The sequence below is a fragment of the Papio anubis genome, chromosome 4 (genome assembly GCF_008728515.1).
Source record: "Papio anubis isolate 15944 chromosome 4, Panubis1.0, whole genome shotgun sequence".
Taxonomy (NCBI): Eukaryota; Metazoa; Chordata; class Mammalia; order Primates; family Cercopithecidae; genus Papio; species Papio anubis.
This window is the reverse complement of record NC_044979.1, coordinates 77,856,226-77,873,431: the sequence shown is the minus strand read 5'-3', so window position 1 is coordinate 77,873,431 and position 17,206 is coordinate 77,856,226. Positions and strand designations below refer to the sequence as shown.

The following is a 17,206-nucleotide window of genomic DNA, read 5'->3' as shown; positions in this document are numbered from 1 at the left end:
GTATATTTGAAAATTGCTGAGAGTAGATTTTAAGTGTTCTCACCACACATAAAAAAATGTATATGTTAAATAGACTGATGTAATCATTTCAAATGTGTGTGTGTCTATCAAAGCATCGTGTTGTACACCATTAATATATAATTTTTACTTAATTAAAATTAACTAATTTTTAAATTAAATTAACATTTCCATTATCCCAGAAAGTTCCCTCACTGGGCCTTGATTTGAATACATGATCTGCTTCCAAAGTCTACTATCTTTTCACAACACTATGCTACTTCTTTTTAATATATAAACATACTAAACATATTACATTTTTTATGTCAAGCTCTCAATAATTAAGGGAGCTGAAACATAGAAATATAAAAGGAAGAACACCCTGGAGACACCCTCCACCAAGGCCAAACAACCCAGGTGTTTAATGTCTGTAGCAAGTTGAGTATACCACCTTCCTTCCATCAATGTCCACTACATAATTCCACTACATAAATAAAACTACTTCTTCCCACCCTGAGTTCAACAGTTAATCCAGGAGGAACGGATGACGCCATAAAAAGTCTCATATGTTCATCTCTTGTATCTCCAATTAAACTAACAGATGGTTAGGGCAAGACCATTTCTTATGCTTGTGAGGCAAGAAGTAGGTTAGTGGTTAGTGGTTGCCATAAAAGGCAACAGACAGCTGAAGAAAAAAAGGAAACACTTCAGAATCAGCCAGGTCTGGGTTCACTGTCCTCACACTTAATATGTACTACGTACATATTACGTAACGATGTAATATGTACATCGATGTACATATTACGTAACGATGTAATATATAATATGTATGTTACATCGTTACGTAATATGCACATAGCACATATTAATGTACAGCTATGTAATGATGTATAAATTACTTAACTTCTCTAAGCCTCAGGTTCCTCATCTGTAAAATGAGCCCTATATTTTACCTTCTTTTCAATGTCAAGCTTCTCAAATAAATGACCTACATCCAGATAGATGCAAGCCAGACAAGCCCTTATCCTGGACCTCAAAATTTAGGGGAAATTACTCTGGCCTTCTAGCAGCCATGCCCCTCCCCATGGGATAAGAGACCTTGGGAGCAAAAAGCATGGACATTATGAGCCCATCCTGGCTGTAGACTGTACTCCAGGTAATCTAAAACCAGGAATTTCCTGACCAAACAGCAGTAGGCCTGGCTTCTAAGGTCTGCAGACCCATTCCTTGGTTCTTGCTTCTTGAGGATGGCACTTGAATGTGAGGACTGGTGGGTCCAAGTATATGTGTAAAGCCAGCTTGAAGTATAGAATAGATTGTAGGGTAGGAAGAGAATGGGACTTAGGCTCAGACGAGGTGGGCCCAGTGGGCCTGGTGGGCCTGGCCCATGTGGACATACACCGGCACGTAACTCTGAAGAATCCGAGAATTCTTAGTTTAAACCTCATCCTCCAGGTCCATATGAAGATTATTTGTCATTGGTGGGGGGGAGGACAAAGTATATTTTACTCAATAATTTGTTAATTTAACTTACATACATATAGTATACTGGCCTTTATATTTGCTGCGGACCCTGCAAATGTTACAAGTGGGCATGTCTACACATACTACTCATAACTTAAATGTGTATATAGTGTTTGCCAAATTTGCCTTCAATAGTATCATACTTAATCACATAGTAATATCATAGGTTAGGTTTTATTAACCCCACTGCACAGATAAAAAACCAGACATGTGTAAGAAACATATCCAGTGTTCTTTTCTTCTATCTCCACATCACTCTCTTAACTCCCAAATATCTGGGTCTCCTACTCTACCATTATCTCCAATACTGCACTCTCCAAGATAATGTGCTTCTGATCCCCAAATCTGGTCCTTAATCACCATGACCTCTCTTTAGCATCTGATACTGTCAACAATTTTTCCTTTCTTAGAATAGCTTTCTCTCTGATTTCTAAGCCTTCACTATTTCAGTTTTTCACTTAGCCTTTCGATCTTTCTCTGGCTTCTCTTCTTTTTTCAGAGTTTTTGTGAAGAGCGAATAAGACAGTGTTTCCGGGTCCGGCGCAGTGGCGCATGCCTGTAATCTCAGCACTTTAGGAGGCTAAGATGGGTGGGTCACCTGAGGTCAGGAGTTCGAGACCAGCTTGACTAACATGGTGAAACCCTGTCTCTACTAAATACAAAAACTTAGCTGGGCATTGTGGCAGGCACCTGTAATCCCAGCTACTCGGGAAGCTGAGGTAGGAGAATCACTTGAACCTGGGAGGCGGAGGGTGCAGTGAGCCAAGATCATGATGGGCATGATCCAGCCTGGACAACAAGAGTGAAACTCTGTCTCAAAAAAAAAAAAAAACCAATATGTTTCCCTCTGGACACCGTCAGCACATAGCTACATTTCATATGTTGGTTTTTTTGTGAGTGTTTTTGGCAATCTAAAAAGAATAGCTACCATTTTTTAGTGCAATGTCACAGCACTAGGTACATATATACATAACATACATATATATGTCTGTATTATCCTATAATCCTATTTTAATAAAAATGGAGCTTATATTGGTTAATAGATTAGCCTGTGTTAGAAATCTGACTCCAACACTTTCTAGCGTTATACTCCCAGATAAATCATTTAAGTTCCCTGAGTGACTGCTTTTCCATCTGTGTAATGTTGCCATGGTCTTGTGAGAATTAAATGAAACAAGTTATAAAACAAATAGTACACCATACATAGTTAATAAATATTAACTACCTCCTCCTCTTGCTGCTTTCAGATGAATACATTAGTTTTTTTGTGTGTGCGTATACCTTTCCAAAAACTAAGTCCTCTATCACTTGACCTTCTTCCTTCATACTCTATAACCACATTTTTAAAATTTTTCTTTTTCTTTTTTTAATTATTATTTTTAAATTTTATTTTCTATACCTACATTTTATCATATTTGTGAATCTAACTCCTCTGGAAGGATGGTTCTGAATTAATTATCTGTGTCCAGATCTCTAATTGTCCAAGCCCACACCTCTAAGTTTTGCTAGTTATTTCTATTTGGAAATTCCACTGCCTGCCATATTAAACTTATCACCTTCCTCACTAAATGAAGAATGGAAAGCAAAAGAGTAGGGCAGCATAAAATATTACAAGGACAAAAATGATGAGATAGATAATAAAGAAGCAGTCAATTTCACAGCTTCAAGCCTGCCTGAGAAAGAAAATGACAAAAACTGAGAAGCAGAGTTTTATAGATCATGTCCAAAACTTTCTTTTTCCTCAGTCTTCAGACATGAAACTCTAATTATTCTATTTCCCTAACCTACAAAGCCCAAAATGTTCTTTCCTTTGAATGCCCTCACATTTACATACTCTATTCATCTAACATCTAATTATATACTGTCTTCTTTTACCAATTTTTATAAATGTGTATCTTATCTACCTAACTGTGCTCCAGGTTTTTTAAAGCCAATGACTAACTCTTATATTTTTAGTATTCTTCTTTATGCCAATAAATGCTGATTGACTACAGTTATGAAGGTATGGTCAAGAACTCAGATAATCATGAATAAAGATGTTTTCAGATTTTTTTCTGACATGGAGGAAAAGCTTTTCAAATCAAAAGCTCGGAGATCCTTCCAAAAATAGGGAAAATGTGAGAGTTAATTTATATTTCCCTCTGAAGGCTTTTAGTCTTGGTTTTAAACAGAAAAAAATAAATTCTCCAACAAGATTTCATTAGGCATGTGTTACTACTTTATAAATTATTTTCAAGAACTGTGCAAACTCTTTTTAAAAAAATTATATTTTTCTAAAATGATTACTAGTCATTTTAATTGCTATTGCAAAGCAATTCTTAAAATTAATGTCTATTAATTTTAGACATTAACAAATGTAAATGTCTAAAACCATGTAATATAGACTGATGTGCTATTTAAGTATTAAAGAATTTCAAAACTTCTAAAACCCAGATGACAAAAAACAATTCTTGCAAAGTTTATTTAAAACAATGGATTTTTCCTTTCTTCCTTGGTTGGATTTATTTCAAATTTGGGAAAATTTGATTATATTACATTTTCTTTACTGTGATCAAAACAGAAGAAGTGCAGGGTAATAAACTGATTTTGATTTTTTTTTTTTTTTTTACCTGAGTAGCTTTGTCTTTCATGCATGAAGGGTAGTGAACATGAGGATCCCGTGGCCACTGTCCTGTGAGGTAAGGTCCTGTTATTGTATCCAAAGAGGAGGTTCGCCTTATTGTACTAGAGGTTCGAACTTGCTGAGATTTTGCCCTGTCCGCTACAAAAAGTGAAGAAAAAAAAAAAAGAGTAGTCATTAGTGAAGAAAATAAAATTTAAAGTTCTTTAACTTCATAGTTTGTAGAATGTCATCCTGTCAATTTTCCCCATTATATGTATATTTACAATAATAGCCCTGTTGTATGATCAGATGAAATGTATGAACCATGTCCCAAGGAAAATACATTCATGTTAAATCTTACATACATTTCCAGGGCTTCCACCGGCCCTATGAAGCCTATCTATTTTATATAAATCTGCATATCATCTCATTGCCATTATTTTAATTAAGACTCTCATTCATGTCTCACCTGAACTGCCAGTTTTCTAACTGCTATCCCTGTATCCATTTCAACTAAATTTTACAGTGTCATGCCCAAATAGAAAACATTTCCATGGTTAGTCATTGTCTTTAATTTAAAACCCGTATTATTTAGTATGACATAATAAGCTTTCACGATTTGGGTGCCATATGCCTCAATGTTTAATATTTTGCTATTCCATAATCCCATGCTAAGCATCACATGAATGGCCTGTGTTTTTCCAAAGGTAAAATACACTCTTTCTGCCTCTGTACATTCTACTTCCTAAGCCTAGAACTCTCTTTCTTGTTTACTTGACAAATCCATTTATCTTCAAGACCAGCTCAGATGTCACACTGACTCTGTGAAAATTTCCCCAATGCCCTTTCCTCTCCCCTTCCAAGATATACTTGCCTATCTCTGCTTTCAGGGTACCCTAAACCTGTTTCTCTCCCCCATCAGAGCATAAGTTTAAACCCTACAGACTAAATAGGAGTCAACATTCAGTACTCACTTAATAAATATATTCACAGCTATACAAAAATAACATGCATAAATAACTTTATATTTTAATCCAACTTCCTCATTCACAGACGAAGAATTTGAGGCCTAGAGGGACACTGAACAAGAGACGCAAACAAGGGACAGAGGTAAAAAGAACCCAAAATCTCTAGACATTATACACAGTTCAATCAATCTGCCATAACTTCTCCTTTCCACAGGGGTATCACAAGTATCTCTGTTAAAAATTAATCACACTGAATACCGAATCTATAAGGAAACTATAGAGGACTTTCCATATATCCATCCTAAATAATGTACTACTAATGTGCATTCTATGATAGATCCAGCAGATTTACAGGTTCCCAAGGCTAAGAGTCTTTTCAGAGTCATATCTCACATCAAAAATGCCTTCCTCTTTACAGAGGGTGAAGAAACATTTATTATTGAATGCTGTCCTTTACCTTCCTGAAATCAGAATAATTAGTTTACCAGAAAAACAGAACAAAATGCATGTTATCATATTATGCAGGTAATAGCTTAGAACTACAGTTTTTATTTTTTCCTTTGACCCAAGAATTGTAAGAAAAGATCTGAAAATTACCAGAGTTCCTCTTTATCTGTATTACTTTAGCTCCAATTGTATTGTACTGAAGGCAGAGAATCCAGTGGAAACCATTTCTACTCTTTGGAATTACCTGAAATTTTCCCTGTGACCAAAAACATGGTAATTTCTTATAAACATTTCATAAATCAAAGAGAAGGTATTTTATTTTCAGAATATATAGGTCCTTGTCTTATATATCAATTGAATTAAATTATAGAATATAGGAATAATTATCAGTTTCATCTGTTACAGACTTAGAAGAGTATTCTAAAATCTTTAAACTACTATTGAGTTCTAAAAATTCTCTTTATTCTTTGCACGTTTTTGACCTTTATATTTTAGTTCTATATTATTTATCACATATAGATTCTTTTTTTTTCTTCTTTTATTATACTTCAAGTTTTAGGGTACATATGCACAATGTGCAGGTTTGTTACATAGGTATACATGTGCCATGTTGGTTTACTGCACCCATTAACTCGTCATTTACATTAAGTATTTCTCCTAATGCTCTCTCTCCCCCAGTTCCCCCAACCCTACGACAGGCCCCGGTGTGTGATGTTCCCTGCTCTGTGTCCAAGTGTTCTCATTGTTCAATTCCCACCTAGGAGTGAGAACACGCAGTGTTTTCTGTCCTTGTGATAGTTTGCTGAGAATGATGGTTTCCAGCTGCATCCATGTCCCTACAAAGGACATGAACTCATCCTTTTTATGGCTGCATAGTATTCCATGGTGTATATGTGCCACATTTTCTTAATCCAGTCTATTATTGATGGACATTTGGGTTGGTTCCAAGTCTTTGCTATTGTGAATAGTGCCACAGTAAACATACGTGTGCATGTGTCTTTACAGTAGCATGATTTATAATCCTTTGGGTATACACCCAGTAATGGGATCGCTGGGTCAAATGATATTTCTAGCTGTAGATACTTGAGGAATTGCCACACTGTCTTCCACAATAGTTTAACTAGTTTACACTCCCACCAACAGTGTAAAAGCGTTCCCATTTCTCCACATCCTCTCCAGCATCTGTTGTTTCCTGACTTTTTAATGATCGCCATTCTAACTGGTGTGAGATGGTATCTCGTTGTGGTTTTGATTTGCAGCCAGAAGAGAGTGGGGGCCAATATTCAACATTCTTAAAGAAATTTCAACCCAGAATTTCATATTCAGCCAAACTAAGCTTCATAAGTGAAGAAGAAATAAAATTCTTTACAGACAAGCAAATGCTGAGAGATGCTGTCACCACCAGGCCTGTCTTATAAGAGCTCCTGAAGGAAGCACTAAACATGGAAAGGAACAACCAGTACCAGCCACTGCAAAAACATGCCAAATTGTAAAGATCATCGATGCTAGGAAGAAACTGCATCAAATAACGGGCAAAATAACCAGCTAACATCATGTCAGGATCAAATTCACACATAACAATATTAACCTTAAATGTAAATGGGCTAAATACCCCAATTAGAAGACACAGCCTGGCAAATTGAATTAAGATTCAAGACCCATCAGTGTGCTGTATTCAGGAGACCCATCTCATGTGCAGAGACACACATAGGCTCAAAATAAAGGGATGGAGGAAGATCTACCAAGCAAATGGAAAGCGAAAAAAAAGCAGGGGTTGCAATCCTAGTCTCTGATAAAACCGACTTTAAACCAACAAAGATCAAAAGAGACAAAGAAGGCCATTACGTAATGGCAAAGGGTACATATAGATTATTGACATCAACATTACAGCTTATATGCATCACTATTATAATTTGTCCCATTAATTATTTTTTAAATTTTATCATACTATTATGACCCCTTTCTGCTTTCTTTCTGTTAATTTGCATGGTATGCCCACCCTTTCATTTACAAGCTCTTAAAAGATTTTTTATGTGTATCATAAAACAAAGTATGTTTTTATACCTTTTGAAAAAAACATTGCAGCAAGCCTTCTGATTGTACAAGGTGAGCTTATCCCACTTATATTTATTGTTATAACAAATCTGGTTTAACTTGTCATGTAATTTTTTCCTATTTTGGAATGTTTCCTTGCTACTTGCTTTCTGTTTTATTGTTTGTTTCTTCTCCTTTTATCTTTACCTCCTCCCCAAATCATAGGTAACTTGGAAGACACATAAACTGTTTCTAGTTCTATTAACACGACTAGAAGTTATTTATATTAATTTTTTAAATATTTTTCCTGGTGATAAATACCTACTAATTTTAGCAACACTGGGAAACAGAAAAGTAACATCTCCCATTATCCAATTTATAATAATTTGTTTAAAATTTTAAAGTTTACTTTAAATTCCTTCCACCATGAAGAAACAAAAGACAACAAACTGTTGAGAGGCAAAGCCAACATTTATCAGTTGACCTCTAAATTTAAAAGGCCTATATAAAGGTCAGCTATAACCAGATAAGGAAACACCATTCTAACTGAGTAACTTGCGCCTCTACTTAAATTGCTCCAAACAATTTGAAAAGTTGTATGTAGTCCATTTAATTATTAAAACTCCTTTTAGTTTAGTAAATAAACAATAGGAACCATTTTTAATGGTTTTTTTGAGGGGGTGGTGTTAAATTTATTTTATTTGTGTTTTCTACAGATGGTCTCGTTCTGTCACCCAAGGCTAGAGGACAGTGGCATGATCGCAGTTCACTGCAGCCTCAAACTCCCAGACTTAAGTGATCTTCCTGCCTCAGTCTCTTGAGTAGCTGGGACCACAGGTGCGCATCACTACACCCAGCTAATTTTTTAAACTTATAGAGATGAGGTCTCACTATATTAACGAGGCTGGTCTCAAACTCCTGGGCTCAAGCGATCCTCCCACCTTGGCCTCCCAAAATGCTAGGAATACAGGTATAAGTCACCACTCCCAGCCTTGTTCTTTTTAGACACAGGGTATTGCTCTGTCGCCTGCCCAGGCTGGAGTGTACCGGTGTGATCATAGCTCACTGCAGCCTGGAACTCCTGGGTCTACAGTAGTTAGGACTACAAGTGTGCACCACCACATAGGGCTAATTTTTAAATTTTTTGTGGGGATGGGGGTCTCGTTGTGTTGCTCAAGATGATTTCAAACTCCTGGCCTCAAGCAATCCTTTCCTCTTAGGCTCCCAAAGCACTGCGATTACAGGTATGAGTCACAATACTCAGCCCATTTTAATGTTTTATAATGAGTTAAATACATAAATAATCTATAAATGAGTCCCTTGGTCTGTATAATAATACTCTAATCTATATTTACTTTCACTTATTTACTCTATATTTACTTAATTTTTCTTTTATTTTACATATATATATTTTATATATATATATATATATATATATATTTTTTTTTTTTTTTCTTTGAGACGGACTGTCGCCCAGGCTGGAGCGCAGTGGCACGATCTCGACTCACTGCGAGCTCTGCCTCCCGGGTTCACGCCATTCTCCTCCCTCAGCCTCCCGTGTAGCTGGGACTACAGGCGCCCACCACCACGTCCAGCTTATTTTTTATATTTTTAGTAGAGATGGGGTTTCACCGTGTTAGCCAGAATGGTCTCGATCTCCTGATCTCGTGATCTGCCCGTCTCGGCCTCCCAAAGTGCTGGGATTACAGGCATGAGCCACCGCGCCCGGCCTATTATATTTTTAATCATTGAATCTTTACCTATCTCTTTAAAAAGATCACACACTCTACCCTTAGTGTTCACTTTCTATAACTACTCTGTCCGAACTGTGGTCTTCAAATTATTTTGACTAGGTGTTCCTATTGGTAAATATATAGGCATGCAGTAATGTGTAGCTGCTTCTTTATGAACTGGATATCTATGATATTGCTAATATGTTATATATTATAAAACAGAAAAATATAAATGTATATGTAGGAAATAAAAAATAAAAATACAGAAATATTTTCTTTCTGTACCTCAAAAAATAAATTTTGGGGGGCAATAACCTATTTAGAGACATTAAAAGTTTGACTATACACTCTAGAAAATATCCTGCTGCAAAAAAGTCAACCAATTCTTTGGAATCTGTGACTAGCAGCCAAACTTTTCGATGTAATAAATTTAAACATGCAGTCAGCTCCTTCAAAAGGTCATTATCTATTAATAAATTAAGTTTTGGCCATGGCAATCAGAACCTTAAAACCTAAATACAAAACACTCTAAGGTAGAATGCTTAGGAACACTAGAAACTAAGAAAGATAAAGTACAGTATAGCTTCTTCGGAAAAAGACCCAACCACACAAACAAGGCATTTTGCATGCAAATAAAAGTTGAAAGTAGTTACAATAAAAGCTACCTCCTGAGCCAGCACAGTGGCTCACGCCTGTAATCCCAGCACTTTGGGAGGCTGAGGTGGGCGGATCACCTGAGGTCAGGAGTTTGAGACCAGCCTGGCCAAAATGGCAAAATCCCGTCTCTACTAAAAGTACAAAAATTAGCCGGGCGTGGTGGTGGGCGCCTGTAATCCCAGCTACTCAGGAGGCTGAGACAGGTGAATCGCTTGAACCCAAGAGGCAGAGGTTGCAGTGAGCCGAGATCACGCCATTGCACTCCAGCCTGCGCGACAAGAGCGAGACTCTGTCTCAAAAAAAATAAAAATAAAAATAAAAATAAAAAAAATTTAAAAAACTGAAACCAAAAAAACTACCTCCTCAAAAATGTAAGTCTGAAAAAAACAAAGTAGGCTCTCTTACAAAACGAAAGTGCCAGAGTAAAAGCAAACCAGGCTGCTCTAATATATAAGTGAAATTTAGATTTTAATAATTTAATTTCATTAAATAATTTAACCCTGAGTCTGAAAATTTTATAAACTAGCTATAATATTCTATAGCTACTTTATTTATTTATTTATTTGAGACAGAGTCTCACTCTGTCACCCAGGCTGGAGTGCAGTGGTGTGATCTTGGCTCACTGTAATCTCTGCCTCCCAGGATCAAGTGATTCGCATGTCTCAGCCTCCCGAGTAGCTGGGATTACAAGTATGAAACAACATGTCTGGCTAGTTTTTATATTTTTTGTAGAGACAGGGTTTCACTATGTTGGTCAGGCTGGTCTTGAATTCGTGGCCTCAAGTGATCTGCCCGCCTCGGCCTCCCAAAGTGCTGGGATTACAGGTGTGAGCCACCACACGCAGCCTCTATAGCTACTTTATAAAATCTTTATCTTTAACAGGTAGTCAATGAGGTTTTCATGATGTTTAACTTCACTTATTCATATTAATTCAATCTTTATTGAAATCAAAATACCAAATTCATCAAGAACAGACTGAATACAAGACATTAAGTTGCTTTTCTTCAACTTTAAAATATCTGGAAATGATATAGTTCTTAATCTACCTAAGATCAAAAATAGCCAATAAATAAATACAGGTGGGGAATTTTCCTGTTATTGGTTCACTAAGGCTAAGCATAAATTTGCTAAAGCTCAATTTTATTAATAGAAATTTACTTCATTAATTCTGTAATGAGAAGTAATACCTTGAAAGCTATAGTTTTTAATGTATTATCACCACTAACATTAATTTTCTCCTTGTCTCGCAGTTATAGAGAATGATTTTCAAAATAAATTTCAAAAAAAAAAAGGTAACAAAATAACTGAGAATACAAGATGTGGAAAGGCGACTGGTATGTTTTTCTACTGGTATGTTTTTCTACCCAATCTGTACCCAATATGTACATTAATATTTATCATCCAATAGAATTATTACTAGATTTCGTTTTCCCAAATTAGCATAATCTAAGCATTTCAACAGCTATTAACAGTCTTCCTTCTTGGCATATAGAATGATGAAACATTAGCCAAATACATGGGCCACATAAATAAAATCACCACATAAAATAAAATCACCAAATTCAAATGAACTTCACATAAGTGACAGAAAGGATACTAGTTGTGAATATGCTATCTGAAATAAAACTAAAGAGCAAAACTGAAGTTTTCTCAGTGTGGGCACTAATCAACCAAACCTGGAACCCTGCCACACACGCAATCTAGAAAACATGCAGAAATGACCATATGGCTGCCCTGCAGAATCTGGAAAGAAACCAATCAAGAAGCTGACAAGAAAAACAAACATGCTTCTGACCAAATGAGGCCTGACAAAACTCTGTAACTTGAGGTCCATCAGGAATAACAAACCAAAAAATGTAGTCAGGCAGCTATTTAGGCATGATTCTCTAAGTTATAGCTCACCCAATAAACTTATGTCAAATGACACACAAGTTAAGACATTTAGAAGGAGGTCTTCAATCTATTTTCAAAGAAAACTCAAGCGAGTATCTTTGCATCAAGGTTGAAAAGAAAACTTCACTAATATGGCTAAAAGAAGCCTGGTAACAAGCACTGAAAAAGTACACAACAAATTAAGATGGAGCTCTGATATTTGGAATACATTTTTTAAAATTACATATATGGCAAAAGATATTTTTTAAGTTCATTTTCTTGGGGGGGGGGGGGGTGGCAGAATGATAGTCCTTTAAGGAACTTCAGCAAAGTAGTAATTAGTAGAAGGAGATTCATCAGCCTTATAAATTTCAAATGAATTCTGTTAATTCCAAACATCTAAAATCCACTGTGACTAATGAGTTCATATACTAAAGTAATCACAAAGTATTAGCAACTACAAAAACAATTAAAATAACTGCCCAAAGGTGGAAAGTCATATTGTAAGCAAAAGGAACACAAATATTCCTAATCAGAAAACAACATTTCACAAAATTCTGTGAATTTCAATAGCAAAGACTTGGAATCAACCCAAATGTCCATCAGTGACAGATTGGATTAAGAAAATGTGGCACATATACACCATGGAATACTATGCAGCCATAAAAAAGGATGCGTTTGTGTCCTTTGTAGGGACATGGATGCAGCTGGAAACCATCATTCTTAGCAAACTATCACAAGAACAGAAAACCAAACACCGCATGTTCTCACTCATAGGTGGGAAATGAACAATGAGATCACTTGGACTCAGGAAGGGGAACATCACACACCGGGGCCTATCATGGGGAGGGGGGAGGGGGGAGGGATTGCATTGGGAGTTATACCTGATGTAAATGACGAGTTGATGGGTGCAGCACACCAACATGGCACAAGTATACATATGTAACAAACCTGCACGTTATGCACATGTACCCTACAACTTAAAGTATAATAAAAAAAAAAAAAAAAAGCCTCACAGGTAGGCCAGTTATTTAATTCAAAAAAAAAAAAAAAAATTCTGTGAATTTAACTTCTAGTTAAAGCACCGAAGTTTGGAAAATTTTTTATCAAACGAGACAGACTCACTATTACATCTCAACTTATAAAGAAAAACTGTTTTTAACAAAAGCACAACAATAAAGGTTATAAAATGGGCTCTCTCTCCTTTTTTCTGGAGACAGAATCTTGCCCTGTCACCCAGGGTGGAGTGCAGTAGCACGATCTCGGCTCACTGCAGCCTTGATCTCCTAGGCTCAGATGAACCTCCTGCCTTAGCTTCCTGAGTATTTGGGGCTACGGGCAATTGCTACCACGCCCAGCTAATTTTTTTTGTATTTTTTGTAGAGAACAGGGTTTTGCCATATTGCCCAGGACAGTCTGGAACTCTTGGGCTCAAGTGATTTGCCTACCTCGGCCTCCCAAAGTGCTAACTAATATTACTGGTCACACACCTTGATAATTAAGTAGGGAATAATTTCCTCAATATATGACATACAGGAAAAAGCATTTTCCCTCAAAATTTGCTTTTTATTTAATGAGAAATAGAGGTAACGAACAGAAAAATATTAACTCTTCTAGTACAGGATACTACTAAAATTTTTCACCTGCTTTTACTTGGGATTGATGTCCATACATACAGAAATACACAGACATACATAAAACACAAACACACATACTCACATACTCTCCATATTTGTTCACGTAACAGTTTCACTTCAAACACCGATACAGAAACACAAACACTGTTAGTGTTTGAAGTGAAACCATTACCTTGACAAATATGAAGAGTATGTGTGTGTTTGTGTGTATCTTTATGTATATCTATGCAATATATGTAGTATTTTCTGTCCATTAAAGAGTAGTAAGTCAATATTCAAGACAGTTCCTTACATAAAAGTTTTGTCAAAGTATTCCAACAATATGAAGATGCTGACAGAATAGATTTTAACGACAGACAGACAGCAATGAAGAAAGCTGCTACACTTGAATGTCCCCTCCAAAACTCATGATGAAATTTAATTACCACTCTAAGAGGTGGGACCATTAAGGGGCAATTAGGCCATGAGGGCTCTGCCTTCACGAATGCATTAATGTTATGACAAGAGCAGGTTGTTATAAGAGCTAGGTCAACCCTCTATTGCTCTCTTGCCTTTCTACCTCTGTCATGGGATGACATAGTATGAAGGCCCTCACCAAATGCCAGTACCTTGATACGGTACTTCCCAGTCTCCGGAACTGTGAAAAATGAATTTCTTTTTTGTGAAAGTGCCAGAGTAAAATTAAATCAGACTGCTCTAATATATAAGTGAAATTTGGATTTTAATAATTTAATTTCATTAAATAATTTAACCCTGAGTCTGAAAATTTTATAAACTAGCTACTAGTTTATAATATTCTATAGCTACTTTATTTATTTATTTATTTGAGACAGAGTCTCCCTCTGTCACCCAGGCTGGAGTGCAGTGGTGTGATCTCGGCTCACCGTAATCTCTGCCTCCCAGGTTCCAGTGATTCTCATGTCTCAGCCTCCCGAGTAGCTGGGATTACAAGTATGAACCAACATGTCTGGCTAAATTTTGTACTTTTTGTAGAGACAGGGTTTCACCATGTTGCCTAGGCTGGTCTGTGACACTCTGTTATAGCTATGCAAAACAGATTAAGACAACAGCCAAACAAAAGTTCAAGGACAATACAGATGGTTCCACATTTACGATATTTCAACTTAGAATTTTTTGACTTTCTGATGTGTTTATCAGGATATAACCCCATAGTACCTAAGTCAAGAAGCATTTGGACTTATGATAGTTTGATTCACAATTTTTTGACTTTACAATGGATTTACAGGGGTATTAAATGCATATTTGACTTAAAATTTTTTTTTCAGGATGTAACCCCGTTGTAAGTCAAGGATTATTGCCATCTACAACATAATAATGTCACAAAATATCTCCATAAAAGACCAAATATAAGTGAGTTGGGAGAAAGCATAAAAAAGTATTGGGCCATAGTGGTATCAGCATCTGTGTGAGAGACAGCAAAGGAATGTACCCAGGCTTCTGACGGTTCAGAGAACAAATTCACTAATAGGTAAATGTAAAGGGCCAATCTAGAATAGTAGCTAAATTAGGAGGAGATTCCACACAATCTGATTTGCAAGTGAAGGCAAGAGGACATCAACTCAATAAAGTCTGAGATACTAGAGCAATATGACTATGCTCATATCTAACAAAAAAGAACTGCTTCCAACATGGAATCCAACAGTGAAGAGAAATTACTGGGAGTCTAATCAAAATTGAGCAGACAGAAGCAAAGAAAAGAGAAGGTTGAGAAAAAGTTGCACAATGGAGTCAGGGAGACAGCAGAATCGAGAATTTTTTTTAAAGTCATTTTACAAAAACAATAAAAGTGGGAGCACTACAGCCTTGAAGACAGAAACGGTATCATGAACTATCCACCCTATTAAAAAGTACAAAAAAAAAATCATTTTACTTAAAAGAAATGAACAATAGAAAAGAATAGCAGATTCTTCCTAAAGTTATCATAAGGGAATAAAAGCATACAAAGAATAAAAGATGTCCCTATGAATAATGAAAGCATGCCAGAAAGACATACCCATATAAGATGAATATTGTGACCTAACATTTCAAAGTAAGCTACAAATCCTTTTTTAAATGACAACAGTGATGAAAAACCTCAGTACTTAAAAAATATTCAGAAATGATGTGTTTGACAGCAAGGAAGATATGAAAACAGAGGTGATCAAACTCAGCAAAAACTTAGAAAAGATATCAAAACTTATTTTAGGGATGAAGTCTAAGTTACAAGAAACACAAGAATGAATAAACACAATGGGTAATGCCTTAACAGAAATAGGAAATGGTAAGAAAAAAACTATAGAATTAAAAAAATGAGGAGGCAAGATTTCAAGAGAAATTAATATGTAACACAGGCAAAGAAGGTCCAACATATGTGTACAACAGGAGTCCCTCAAGAAATGACCAGAGGAACAAAACAAAAAATACTAAAAACTATAATTTTAAAAACTCTCCTAAAATAAAAGATAACTTGAAAGACATACTGAAAGGACATACTTATACCTGGGGAAAATAATCAACATACCAAATATATTTGATAAAGCTAAAGTAATCTTCAAGTATAAAGGTCACAGATTAAAAAACCTATATCTGAGTTCTTGCTATAGAACTAGCAAGGACTTATGGAATATTATTCCTATAAGTCTTTCCCGAAAATCTATTAGGGAATGCTCTTCAGTCAAAAGCCTGGAAAGGAATTAACCTAAGAACTGGTGGAAGGTGTGAATCATTCAGTTAGCACCTTTGACAGAGAAGAGAGCAGTAGTATGTTCAGTATCTCTATGGGCAAGTCTTCCACCACTAAATGGAAGAAATGACCATAAAAGGATAGTAAAATTATACTGTTTCCCTCTCAACACATTTGAATTTAAGACTATAGATTTCCAGAATGTTTGATAACTAAATGTGAGTTATTAAATTCTTTCTAGAGTCAGATATATATATATACATATATATGAGAGAGAGAGACAGAGAGAGAGAGAGAGAGAGAAAATAGATAAATTTTCATATTCCTCCAATGTTGTTGAATTGGCTAACCTTAGAGAGAGAAGTTTTCTTCCTAAGTAACCTAGTAAAGAAATCAGTTCCCACTCAATCTAGAGGGGAAAGTAACTAAAATTGGAGGATTCACACTAAAACCATCAATAGATTTTTGCCTATTCTCTCCCTCCAAGCCTGACACTCACAAAGTTCCAAGTGCATCCTATGGAAGTCTATAGCAAGAACCAGGAAGGGATTAAGAAATAGTAGTTCCTTTTATGGAGAAAGATACTTACGACGAGAAATGCTGGGATGATGGGCTAAAGGGGTTGAAGAAAGGGCCATATAGAAAAGATAAAAGCCTTCAGGAAGATCTTCTCCTTGCAATGGGGTAAATCTAGAAGGGCCTCTTAAGGAACAAAGAGAATAACCAGGCTCCTTCCACACCACCTTACCCTCTACTGGACATGTCAATAAAGAATAAAGCATCCCTAAAATTATTTTCAAGGCCAAGAAAAAGCTGATTATGACTATTAATATTATGGAATCTCTACAAAAGGACAATCTAATTATGCCATGTAAAATAATGTATTTAGATAGCTATATGCCTATAATTTCTCTAATTCTGAAAAGTAACATTCAGAATTAGAATGTTACTTTTCTAATTGGAAAATTATCAGCATTGTTATCTCCTATTTGAATAAAGAGCAACAGCTAAATATAATACAGAAAACACAACAGTCTCCTAGACAAGTGAA

The 17,206-nt window shown here is 35.9% G+C and overlaps 1 protein-coding gene across 7 annotated transcripts in view; it reads right to left on the bottom strand.

The window, feature by feature from the left end:
- Window positions 1–17,206, bottom strand: part of GLCCI1 (glucocorticoid induced 1) — a 131,073-nt gene that overhangs the window by 88,522 nt on the left and 25,345 nt on the right. For 5 of the 7 annotated variants that reach the window (XM_021935282.2, XM_021935285.2, XM_021935284.2 and 2 more), the window contains exons 3-4: window positions 5,689–5,794; window positions 4,131–4,282 (exon numbers count right to left, since the gene is read on the bottom strand). In XM_021935282.2, coding sequence (XP_021790974.1) covers window positions 4,131–4,282; window positions 5,689–5,794 — 258 coding nt within the window. The remainder of the gene's footprint in view (window positions 1–4,130; window positions 4,283–5,688; window positions 5,795–17,206) is intronic. The other 2 variants (XM_003896274.4, XM_009203344.4) reach the window with 1 other exon arrangement.